This window comes from Dicentrarchus labrax, unplaced genomic scaffold (genome assembly GCF_905237075.1).
Source record: "Dicentrarchus labrax unplaced genomic scaffold, dlabrax2021, whole genome shotgun sequence".
NCBI classification, from domain to species: Eukaryota; Metazoa; Chordata; class Actinopteri; family Moronidae; genus Dicentrarchus; species Dicentrarchus labrax.
In genome coordinates, this window is record NW_026136718.1 from 22,948,856 (window position 1) to 22,961,963 (window position 13,108).

The 13,108-nt window shown below is 37.8% G+C and overlaps 1 protein-coding gene across 2 annotated transcripts; it reads left to right on the plus strand.

Moving 5' to 3' along the window:
- The first annotated feature begins 5,330 nt into the window (after positions 1-5,330).
- Positions 5,331-10,359, plus strand: nmu (neuromedin U). 2 transcript variants are annotated; one of them, XM_051377370.1, is made up of 9 exons: positions 5,331-5,653; positions 6,819-6,874; positions 6,959-7,006; positions 7,128-7,181; positions 7,335-7,364; positions 8,664-8,738; positions 9,416-9,469; positions 9,563-9,605; positions 10,165-10,359. In XM_051377370.1, exons 1-8 carry the CDS (start codon positions 5,503-5,505, stop codon positions 9,596-9,598), a joined length of 504 nt encoding a protein of 167 aa, XP_051233330.1. In that variant the 5' UTR covers positions 5,331-5,502; the 3' UTR covers positions 9,599-9,605; positions 10,165-10,359. The 2 variants fall into 2 exon arrangements, with proteins under 2 accessions (XP_051233330.1, XP_051233331.1); XM_051377371.1 differs by lacking the exon at positions 8,664-8,738.
- Positions 10,360-13,108: the final 2,749 nt, after the last annotated feature.

Genomic DNA, 13,108 nt, shown 5'->3' on the forward strand with positions numbered 1-13,108 from the left:
AAGTAACAATAATAATTGGTTTTATTTATAAAATAGTAGCACAGGTCTATGCTTGAGACACATTTATCTGAGCCTTTTTGTAAAGCGAACTCTGGATAAAGCTGACTTTATTTACATACAAACAAACAATCATAGCCCGTTAGCTGAGGCAGCTCACATTTATCTGAGGCTAGCTGAGCTAGCCAGCATGACATGTAGCAAACTAACTTGTTCAAAAGTTGGCATTATGTGTCCCCCTCCTCCCCACATCAAATGCCTTACCTTGATCCTGTGATCGATTTTCTTCATCGGTTTTCTCCTTTTTGCGTTTCTCTGCACCAGACTCATAAGTACGTTTCGATGACATTGTAATATAGGGTTAGGGTTACCGTCTACCGTCATTCTCATCACTTCAGTGGAAGGTGGGCGGCTGTCAATCATCCCGTCAGACCTGTCGGCAGACGTCACTTTCCACGTGACAGCCCAGCCCAAAGGTGATTTTGACCTGACTTACATGCTTTGCAAATAAATGCATAATGAATGCATGCAATACATGCAAATAAAGACAGGTACTTTTAATTCTCCAAAATATAATAAAATATGAGGCTGTACTTGCAGTTTGGGGGCCCCCTGGTGGCTGCGGGGCCCTATGCAGCCGCATAGTCCGCATATATCAAGAAACGGCTCTGTTTCTGAACACCATGTTGATACACTAAGATGCATTAAAATGTTTTCTCTCTGTCTATTTTTTTCCCTGTATGCTCAAATGTTCAAATTATTTCAATACATTCAATACAACTTTTGCACTTTACTTTTTTTTTGCGATGTAAATGGCCTCACATCAGCAGGAGCCCACAAATATCTTTTGCCAGAGGGTCCCCTCGGTAGTTTAATTGTCCTTGTTGGGGAAAGCAAATTGCAGGTTGTCCTAAATTTAAAAACAAACCAAAAAAAAAACCAAAACACTTGGCATTTATTGGTACCAACAGCAACATCAGAATGTGTGACTGATTTTATGTAAGACTAAATATGAAGGACCAACTACAGCACAGAGGGAATTGCACTCCAGGAAATATGCATAACTAGGAAATGGGTAATAACCAAGGACTCGACCTGTTTCTTTGGGCTAAGCTAAGCTAAGGGGCTGCTCGCTGTAACTTCACACTGTTAAGACATGAGAGCAGTATCAGTCAAATCATCAAGCACTCCATCAAAAAGCTAAGCGTATTTATTCCCAAAATGTCAAAGTACTCTTTTAAACTACAGCACAGCTAAAGACAGAGAAACTCATAGTGACATGATACATATATATTCATATACATTAATGAGTTCTGCAAGTGTTTTGTATCACAAAATGTGACCACTATTTTTATGTGGAGGATTTCAGAGGAAGCGTGGTAAACTTGTTCGAACTGCAAACATGGTAAAACAAGGATGGGATGAAAGGGTCTTTGTGAAACACTGTACATTTCACATTCATCACAGCGAGGGACAGAGGTTTACTTATTGCATGCTTACATTCATTTAGGATGCGGCGCCTGAACAGGAAATTGTGAATGTGCTGGGATAGAATGTGATACTCAGTATAATGATAAAATATAATGATACTTACAGTGAAACATAATATGTCAGAATTACATATTACCATGTAACATAAGTGGATTTCTGTTACTTGAAACAATCTGCCCGAGTAGCATATTATGAGTTGGATGATTCAAACCGGATTCTAAATGAAAATGAGTTAATACGTTAATAATCCCTTGTTATTAAGATGTAATATTAAACCGTCAATATCTGGTTTAATTTGGATCCCAGTCTACATGCCATGGTATTAACACAGAATATTCTGAAATAATCTAAAGAGAATATTTTCATGTTTATGTTTCCAGCTGTTTTAGATAAAGCCTGCAGTTATTACTTTATAAATGGGATTATTATAGTTCAAACCCAATTTTACTCACTTATTATTGGTCTTTGGTCAGGGCAGCAATTTCCATTTCATACATAAGATGGAAACAAAATTAAAAAATTAAATGTTTCACTAAAGGCAGCTGTTTACAACCATTGTTTTTTATGGTTCCTACACTGGAAATACAATAAACTCAGAGGCTTGTCACATTTTATAAGGTTAACAAATGGTCTTTGTATGAGGATGTGACTTGTAAATAGGTTACTCTCCCTGCTCATTTTCCTCTTGTTTCCAATCATGAACATCAGTCAAAGCATGCAGATAAACATCTTCTGTGTAAGAGATGGATGTGTTTTGGTGGGTATGATTCTGTACTTTCATTTATGATTCTGGGCCCGGTGCTTGAAGCAAAAATTTGACATTTGGGGAAAAATGGTGGAGAGGTTGATGCGAATTCTGATACACATCAATCAGTTAGATATAAGGTTACCTCCAGCATCTGGTTAGCTTAGCTTAGCACAATGACTGGAAGCATGACTGTGAACAAACTGATAACTGATATGGGAGCAGTACAGACACAAATAAGTGCACTTTCCTAAATGTCTAATGACAAAATAATACAAAAGACGTTAGACGGCGTGTAAAGAATTATTTAAAATGTATCAAATTTGTCAAGATGCAAGTAGACTGTCTGAGTAAATTACATAAATACTGGAGCAAATTCAACTTCTGATTCTTTCCTTGAAGGTGGCTTGGAGTTGGAGCACAGTAAAGACCGTAATGTGTGTTGTGGCTTGAAGGTGTGTGTGAATCACAGACAATAACCTTCCCTCATTACCTTTGGGTATTCCCTCAAACAATCCAATTAGACATGCAAATGCCAGTCAGCTTGATAATAAAACAAAACTCTTCAAAGGTCACAACATTTCAGGACTTCTCCAGAGCTTTCATGAGACAAGAAACGCATCAGTTTTAGTTACTGAAGCAACACTGATGATGACCAACCTTTCACTTCAAAGGGCCTTAAGAATGAATGCTATGATAAAGCTACAAAAAATAAAATAATAATAACTTGTCATGCTGTTGCTATGCTCTGTTGACCTCCATTGATTAAAGAGGCCAGAGAGATTAGTGTAGGAGGATGACAAGGGTGGGGATGAGTGTGATGACTCCCTGGAATTACTCAATTACCAATGCACTCCATTTGTTGCTACTCATGCTCTCAAACAAAGTCACATCAGATTTCAAAAGACAAAGCTGTGATGAGGGCAGGACTGTTGTTTCAGTCATCTGTCAAGTGTGTTTCTTGTTTTTCCAGCAATCTTCCCTATAAATCATAGTCCATTTGTACAGTGATGAAGTAAAAACGCTTTGCGTTAGTGAGATGAATCAAGATATTATGTCATCTTTTCAAAGTATTTATGTGTGCATGTGTCCAGGACCACAATGTAAATGCATCACATATTATTCTGTGTAGAAAATAATCATGGAATATCTACATGAATCCAGTACATATTCAAAATGCTTCTCGTCTCTCATCCTGCCTGCCTCAGTTGTCTCACATCTCCTCTTCTTTGCACTGTAATAAAACTATACTCTCGCTTGTAACAATAAAGCCAATTACAACCAAAGTAAACCCACCTTCCTGTATATATTATATTCATTTGGGGATTTTGCTGAAGAAAACAGTTATAATGCCGGAGAGTATTTGTGCCACCACATAAGCAGCTTCACACAAAGACCAACACATTACCTTAGTTTTATGAGAAAAGGTAATTCAGTAATGATCCATAATGAGTCTGTCAAATAACGAAGACGATTTAAATTCACATAACAGTGTGAATGCATTGATATTGATCAAAAGTCCAAAATTAAGGCATATTTATTTATAATTATCATTATTTTATATGCTTGTGATGTGTGCTGGGCTTGAGAGGATTTGTTGGATTGGTATTAAGAAGCATTATAATGGCTGCTTATGTCTAAAACACATTCACACAAAAGTAATGCTTATTTTTTCGAAAATAAGAGCACGATTCCTGCTTTAAAATAAATTTCAGGTTTCAGTGATTTGGTCCTGTTAAATACATCATGGCTGTTGATGTTTTTCTGTCTGCTGTTAGGTGGATCACATCGGTAACGCCATTAAGACCATTATTGGGTCCTTGCTTTATGGAAAAGGCTTCTTATGCATAGACCGAACATGCCAGTGCGGTGGATGTGTAGTTTATACTATGATATTGAAAATATCATAAATCTGATACTACAAAATACAATTTGCCACTGATCATTACAATGCGGCTCAAGCGTGTAATAACATCTTCCTTCACACAGGTGATGTGAGAACAAGATATTATCCAGAAATGTTTTCCTAATGACTACATGAAAAGAAAATCAGAGCCAATAAAAAAAGGAAGAAATTAAGTCCCCACAAAGATCTTAGATCTTTGCACTGGCTTCATGCATGTCATATAATGGATTTTATTGGTTTATAAAGCACTGAATGGTTTCCAATCTGCTGTTATGCTATGAACTGCCAGACCTTCTTACTGTCCCAGAGTCAAAACTTACCATGAAGAAGCACTCAGAAGAATTCAGCATTTTTGCTTCCAACTTCCACATTAATAGTGAAGGTAGAGATACACACATGCAGGACATCTTAATCAATGGAATACAAAGAATTGTTGAGTGTGTATTTACAGAAAGTACATTTTGTGCAGGGTTTCTGACCTCATACTCGCTTACCATTACAACATCAACAGAAAAATAGGGCTACAAAATGATAAAAACGATTTTATGAGAGTCTGTGCCAACATAGCCTTTCAAGGTAAGTATAGCACACAGAATATACAAATAGCTGCTTTCCTGACATGAAGCTGTGGACAAATTGGCCCCCTCAATACAGTCTGATGGAAGTTTCCCCAAGAAAATAGCTTCAAATTACATCCATACATTAAATACTATATGGGAACCCATGTGACATTTTTTTTAAATTAGTCTTAATTAGTAAGTTTCTCATTATTTTAATATTCTAAGTCAATGTTTTGAGAAAGTTTCTCATTACTTACCTTTCCATCACATTGGCGGAAATGGGATACAGCCTAATGCAACCCAACAAAACAAAAAATATCACAGACTTGTGATAACATGTAACCTTTACAAAATAGCCTATGTAGTGTGTTTGCGTGATACGTTGTGCTCTGTGTGTGTTTGAGCGCAATATGAGTAAAAAAAACAAGGTTTATAACACTGCTTGAGTTCCCACTTTACTCACCCTAACTTGTATAACTTGGATGGGTATCACTCCAACACCTCCCTGAACCGTCACGTTCAGCCAACCTGTTGATCAGATCTAATGACTTTACGCGCGCGCGGGGCTCTAAACAATGACGCAGTCAAGTGTCGAGCGCGCGAGGAGGGGTGGTGGGGGTGTTTGGTGTGTGTGTGTGTGTGTGTGTGTGTGTGACACACGAGCCTTCATATTTCTCTGACGTTGGACAGAAACTCTCAGAAGAGCCAGAAGTGTAGCGGACAGGACCAAATAAAAGACAAGCAAGGCCAGCGAGAGAGAGAGAGAGAGCGCGCGAGAGAGAGAGAGAGAGAAAGAGAGAGAGATGAGGACCTTCCAGAGCCAAAGTCAGGCCGCGCAGCGCGGAGCCGCCAGCAGCCCGCACAGCCTCAGCAGCAGCACCGCCGTGAGTCCACTCAGCACGACCAGCATCACCCTCGCAGCCCTGCTCATCCTCACCATCCCTGTCTGCGACAGTAAGCCAGCCGGCGTTTTATCCTGTTTGTGCGTTTTATCCTCAGCTTCATTGGCAGTTCAATTTCTCTACAAGTCTAACTTTTAGTCTTTCAGTTCCTCTCTGTGTGGAAGAAGTACCAGATAGGCAGCTACCTGTCTAGCTGTATCTTTTCACTCAGTCCTAAAACCTTTTTGACCTGAAGTTTAAGATAAATCAAACAAAGATTATAATTCTCTACTCATTTGTACTTAACTTCAAGATGGGACATTTGGCAAAGTCACCACCTAAAGAAGGAAACCACACGTTTAAATAATATGGTTAATATCAAGTAATAATGATACATCTCTATAGCCCATGTGTTATTTCTAATGTTTTTTTTAATTTATCTTATACTGAAAAACCATTATTTGTATATGAGTTGCTGAATAGATAAACAGATACAAACAGTTTTAAATATAAAACCTTAAAATTGTTTCTCTTAGTTTCCTTGAAAATACTGTATTTTCATGTAATTTACTGTACGTCTGTTTGCAGCGGACTCAAATCCATATTGTGAATATCTATCATGATTCATGTTTGAAAGGATCTTTATCCATCCATCATCCATCAATCACTGTCATTCTCGCTCCCTAACTGAGAGCAGTCAGAAACCCCGTTCTGAGCTTGCAACCTCTGACTCCATGTGTCTACTACCTGACAAGACTGAGATGTGCGTAGATGTAGATTGACCGTCACTTCCCATGATGTCAAAGTGGCTCATAAGCTGTTGTGACGCTGTACTGTTGAAGTATTTTCTTTGTAGAAACATGATTAGATGGATTCTCAAAAGTAGATGGTTTGATGGTAGATTGGTGAAAAGTGGTGAAATCTTTTTTTTAAATCATGAATTTTTTCAAAAGCACATATGCATCAAGATGTTGGACAATAACTGCCTTCAAATTCTACAGTAAAGTTTTTATTCCTGCTAACAGATATCCAATGCAATCATGTCGAAGCAGAGCGCATAGAGATGCTGTTCGTCATCAGACACTACTGACCTCCAGCTTCTACAGCACATTTTCATCATGCTTTATCGCTGTTCTTTCAACAAAAGTATTTGATTGCTGTCACGTTTAAATTGTGCGAGGATGATATCACAGTATACATTAGCTGTATTATATTAACTGTATTTCTGTGTTTTCAAGGTGCTCCAGCAGAACTTCAGCAAGCCACAACAGATCAGAGGCGGCTCCTCAGCCAGGTATGCAGCTTCCTTTTATTCTTTCTTTCTTCTTTATCCTTCCTGTCTGTGTGCCTGTCCATCATCCTCTGTGATGCTCCACAGATAGACGCTGTGTGCTCATCCTACCTCTCTGCAGACCCGAAGTTTTGGGTGAGTGAGCTGTGATTCTGTCTTTTTTTTTTTTTTTTTACACATATATTACAGGTATATAGTACATTTATTTGAATTGATTTCTTTTAACAGCAACTCTTCTTTCTGGTCATTTTTCCAGACATCTGATGTCTTAGGAGAACTCTGTGTTTTGATGTTGGTTCAGAAGTCAAAGGTACCTCATAGTTTATAATCGCTCAGATGAAATGTTTTAGTGTTTTTCACACTAGATTTGATATGAAACAACCCAGTGAATTGTGATTGTTGATCACGTTTGAGTAGAGCTGTACAATATAAATATTCACAGAGGTACATCATGTCTTCGCAGGAGCTGAAAGTGCGAGAAAATAGTAAAAGGGTGAGTACAACTTATTTTTGTTGGATTATTTTCCCTAAACTGGTGCAACTGGACCCAAAGAGACATGTCCCAATTAAACCTAATGACAAATTTGTGTTGGCTTGTTTGTGTGTGTGTGTGTGTACTAGCTTGTGTGTGTGTGGTTGTTAATTTTTTTATGTCATGCACTATTTGTGCAGTTTTTATTTCATTACTCTAGACCACAAGGTAATGCCTTGTCACAGGGGACGGTAAGTAAGTTACAAGATAAATCTGCACTGTTAAAGTCTGTAGCTTGACCGAAGAAAGCACCTCAAATTGTTTTACAGCTATATGTGACCGGCACATTGTGTGTAAGCGTGGTACTTTTAAATGACTTGATTCCACTGTGTAAATGATCGCACTTCAATCGCCAAATCAAAATGCATGCAGGTACACATTTGCCACCACAGATAACCACTGTGTATATACATATATGCATGCAGGCAAACACTGCAACATGGATACGCACATATACCCAGTCCTCATATACACAAATATAAAAATCTTCTCGTTGTGCTCGTCTCCCTTGTTCTGTGCTCCGCATGTCAGATGCTTATAAACCGGCAGTTTTATTTCTTGGTTACATGAGCACTTGGAATATGTTCGCCGCTTTGTCTGCCTTTCACACTGGACAACACAAACGTGAGTCTGGAAGCAGGGAAAAAGTTATATCAACACTACAAAATGTGTCTGCAGTTCTTAACATCACTACTTAATGATGCATTTTGATAATTAAATAGGATCCTCCTTGATGTTTTTATGCGTCAGCTGAAAGAACAAAAGATTTCTGGTCATGTAGCAGATAAAAAGTCAACAAAGATGACGCAGAGCTGCTTTTTTGGAGTTGTGATAACAGTAGTGAAATGTTTACATTGTAAAGCCGCAGACTCAGTGTTAAATAAGGTATGATTATTTACATGTATTTAGTTTCCTGTATGTGCATTTATGCTCATTGAAAAGTACAACAACATAAAACATCCCAGGATGCCCGATCCCCTGTCACAGCAAACCATATTTCTCATATGAAATATGAAGCCATATTTTCCTCTGCTCCTCCATCACCAGTGTGTGAATAATGCAGAATGTGATATGTTTTCTGAACACTGATGCTGAGGCTGCAATGAAGAAATTGCTGCACCAAGGATGCATTTGTATTACGTTTGCATTTCTGTGTTGCATGTTCGTGTGTTTATTAGAGAGAAGACTCCATACTCTGTACTTTCCTGTCCTCTGGTGCTGTTATTCATGTTTGTGTGTCTGGCTCTGTGTGTTTGTCAGACCCCTCTGTTGCACCCTCTCCTGCATCTTGTTTCCCAACTCCATACCAGAAGAGAGAGAGGACTCTCAATGCGCGTATGTACCACCCACGTCAGTTCTCCTTTTTTTGCTTTACAAAATAATCTCACAGCCACTGATTGATAGAGCAAAGATATTGAAAACGAATACTTTGCCTTTTTAGCATACAAAAAACTGTATGCAATCAGTGGTGCAAACTGACCTTTTTTCACAATGTATGGAGGTGTCTCAACTGAAATGCAATAAGTTCCCTGGTTGAAAATATAGGGGGAAAAAGCATACAATGTACAGCATGCATTCTTGTATGTTTGTAGCAAATACTGATATTGAAATGTATGTGGTACTTCTGTAGCTGATCTCAACGAATGTTTTCCCTTTCCTGAGCTTACATGTCAATAATGCTGGTTCATATCGGGCAGCTCTCCTCACTCTCTGTACAAACTCAGTCTACATTAGTTGTTCTTTCCCAAGCTGCGAGCAATTATGGTCTAAAATTAGTGCATCTGACAGGTGAACTTTTCTCTCATTGCTATCGAGCGCTCATATTTGCAAAGTGGACATAGAGGAATTGTGAGTGAGAAACGCGTGGGGGTGTTTGTTTTGGAAAATCCTGACGTGAGTGCTGATGGCTTTTTGCTGGTGGAGGAGAGTTGTAGCAACACAGAGAAAGTGGCAAAGAAAATGGGGACCTTGTTCTATAGAAGTTAAATTCTGTGGTTTCTGTGTCTATACAGGCTGAACTCCAGGGACCTGGGGGAATCCAGAGCAGAGGCTACTTCCTCTATCGGGTAAGAACATGTTTATGTTAGAATATAAAAGAATTAAAGAATTCCCCTGGATAATAGGATGAACATTCAATAAAATGTTGTTTGCACTTACAGCCTCGAAATGGAAGAAGGTCCTTAGAATATGAGTAAATTAAAGGTAAGCCCTATACTTTAATTTTAACAACTGTAGAAGGCATTGCTGTCCAAAATTGAAAAAAATGTAACTGGATGTTACATAAATCCCTCACACAGGCATAGACAATCTGGACAATGAGATAAAATAAATATTTATTCCTTGTAAATGATACAGCACACCATAGCAACATATCGTCATACATGTTACGTTTTGACGTCCTGCCATTAAATAATTTCTAATGTGCGTATTTGTAGTTATTGTGAAAATACTGTGTTAGAAATGGTTCTTTTAATTATTTTTAGATATTAGGGGGGAAAGGTGTTGCACTTTAACCAGAGGGTCCAAAGACAATATTATTAATGCTGGCGAGTAAAAAAAAGCACAAGGGCCCCTTAATTTTCATACAGTCCCTAATTGCCCGTGAAATTCTTTCATTACTCTAATGGTAGCAGTCATTGTTTGGATTATAATGAACTACAGGCTGCTAACACCATGTTTATATGGGGTCATATTATCAGAGTGTTCAAAGTGTTTTTGGTTTTGTAATCTTCATCTAATTATGTGTTTTAATGTGTGGTAGAGTCTCGACAACACAGATCCTGAGACCTGAGCTGCTGCACCACGACTGAGTGATCCAGATTTCAACCACAGCCCTCTGCCACTGCTGTACAGTGATGTCTGAATGTACACAAAGAATATGATTAAAATACTATTCATTTGTCCAGATTTTATTTTATGTTATATGTGTCATTTGCATTAAAACTGCTATAATGTGGTTGGGTGTAGTTGTGCACGTTTGATTTGCTGCACGTTATGAATAAGAATCTTTCTCTGCATTTGTAAAATGTGTAAAACAGGTAGTGGATGCATGAATGAATACAGATACATACAATCAAAAAAACTCTATATTGTACACTGAAGTTAATATTTTAACCAAAAATAGTATTTATTTGACAAAAAAATGTTATATAGAAATAGCTTATATGTACTGTTAAATATAAACACTTTGAAAATGTCTAAGTACATTTTTAAATGATCATAATTAAGATAAAGTAGGAACTGTTTGTTTTCCTGTTTGTCCTGTCACTCATAATGTCTACAAAGTAAGCAATCTGTAACACTGAACAAACAAAGCTGCTAAAAGAAAATGCCATAAACTCCTGCAAGAATTTACGGAATATTTGGATGGATCATGTTTTTGACACTATTAGATGGTATTACACCAGAGATAAGGATGAGCTGAAATGACAAGTCTAACTAACCATTCTGTTCATTTTTAAAAAAAAGGAATAAACGTATTTAAACACTCCTGATTATAAAACTCAAATGCAACCTCTCATATGTTGATAATTAAACTTATTTTCTCTTTAGTTTTACTAATTTTTTACATTTACAAAAACATTTTCTTTTCTCTTCCATAAATGTTGCATTATTTTATACCCTGAATATGTAATTACTGTTATCAACAGTAGATGTCACCATTATCAGTCAGATAAAGCAGAGCGTTCTTTGTGACACTACACTTCTGTTGATATATAAGTCAAGAGAGGAAGATGCCAACGTATGCACACTAATGTTTTATCCAGTTGGTTTAAACGTGACTTCATTAGCCTTTTAAAGTGTGGATCACCTTTACAGGCACGATAAGAAGATGAATCCTAATAGGTGTAGATTTAGAGATTACTCGAGTTCCTACTGTATAATTCATGATAATTAACCTCATACCGTCCTAAAACTCTGACATATAAAAGAAGACATATTTAAAAGTTCCAAACAGGTGCAGAAAGGTTCAGGAGAGGCACATTATTAGTATTCTGAGTGTTACTCCCAGTATCAGCATCATCGCTGGAGTTCTTTAAAGGTTCAGCTGCACCACAGTAAACCACACACCACACTCAATGTGAACATTTTACAGAACAGAACATTTTTGGTGTTTGCTTGTACCTCCAGCCATGAATATCAGTGTTTTTCACAGCCTTTATATTTCAGAGCAGAATGAGCAACTGTGTAAAATACCACAGGAAGTCATGTTGGGCTTGAGTCAGTAATGTAAGGCTAACTTCTAAATAGTTTCCTTTGGGCACCAAGTGTGACTCATATCACCTGACAGTAAGATTGTTGACAGTGTGACTAAAGACTATTGCGTCTCAGCAGGAATAATGGAAAAAATATTACTGACCAATTTTCCCATTTGACATTCTTCCAGGGAGATATAAAATCATATAATAATAGGACAGTTTTTATTTCTATTATAAAAGTGGGTTATTTATTTACTCATCAAACTTGCCTTTGCTGATTTGCTAGTCCTTAAATCCATGACATAAAATCAACATTTCTAGGTGGACATGACCAGTTTGCCAGAGATGCTTTCAGGAGAGGCACTGGATGCATGCAAATCATTAAACATCATCAGTGAATGTAGAGGCGGCAATGCAAGCAAAGCCTGGGTTTAGAAGAAGAAGATATACTTTATTGATCCCCTAGGGGCAATTGTTCTTTTCACTCTTTTTATACACACACACACAAAATGCACACTTCATGCACTTGCGGACAAAGGGTAGAGAGATGGTGGAGTGATGGGGCTGCAACGTTAACAGCACCCCATGAGCAGGTTTTTGGGGTTAGGTTGCCTTGCTCAGGGGCACCTCGGCAGTGCACAGGAGGTGAAACTGGCACCTCTCCAGCTACCAGTCCACCCTCCATATTTTGTGGTCTGTGGGACTTGAACTGGCGACCCCCCGGTTCCCAAGCCAAGTCCCTATAATACCCTCTGTGCCTGCCTCTTCACTACAGAAAGAAGAAATGGAAAAAATAGGCAGGTTGCTCTTCCTAACAGATAATAAGGCCAATACATTTGCGTTGTGTGTGGCACTTTTTCCATACAGTTCATGACAAACAAATTCATAATTTTAATCTCTCCCTTGACCTAATGTCGAAACAGCGCCATCGGTCTATTGACTTCATCAGTGTGGTCGTAAGTGGTACTGCAGCTTTTGCTATTTGGGCTGTTGCCATGGTGATGAGGACCACGCTGGAGATGGGGAAATGTTAAAATAATCTGTTGTCCAATTAATCCAAAAACATTAAAACAGACAGGAGAACTACAACGTTAAACGATACGGTGTTTGGCTATTCACAATCAACAAAATTAATCAATTAATTAATTTAAAAAAAACACAAAAACTTTATGCAAAATCCACAGGTCTGTCTGGTATACTGAATGAGATAACCCCATAAAGAAGAAATACTGTAGACCTACAATGCTATAAAATATCTTTCAAATGGGATTTAGAAGATAGGAAAGATATTTTGATCTTGTTTTTTGTCTGCAAAAATGTCTCCGATTCAATACAGACACACAAAAGAAATTCTTACTTACTCCTTAAAATTTGACTATTTATATATGTATATAAAAACAAGCACATTTTAACAGTAAGCAACAGTATTTACAGTAATGGGTGCAATCTGTCATCCAGACCATAGTAGGTAGTGTTTTATTACACACAACGTTAGAAGAAGGGGAC

Excerpts from the sequence above, each read along its gene's own strand:
- nmu (XM_051377370.1), top strand. The coding sequence starts at position 5,503 with ATGAGGACCTTCCAGAGCCAAAGTCAGGCCGCGCAGCGCGGAGCCGCC. Across the intron at positions 6,875-6,958 it reads AGAGGCGGCTCCTCAGCCAG|ATAGACGCTGTGTGCTCATC; the intron begins GTATGCAGCTTC and ends GATGCTCCACAG. Across the intron at positions 7,007-7,127 it reads CTGCAGACCCGAAGTTTTGG|ACATCTGATGTCTTAGGAGA; the intron begins GTGAGTGAGCTG and ends TCATTTTTCCAG.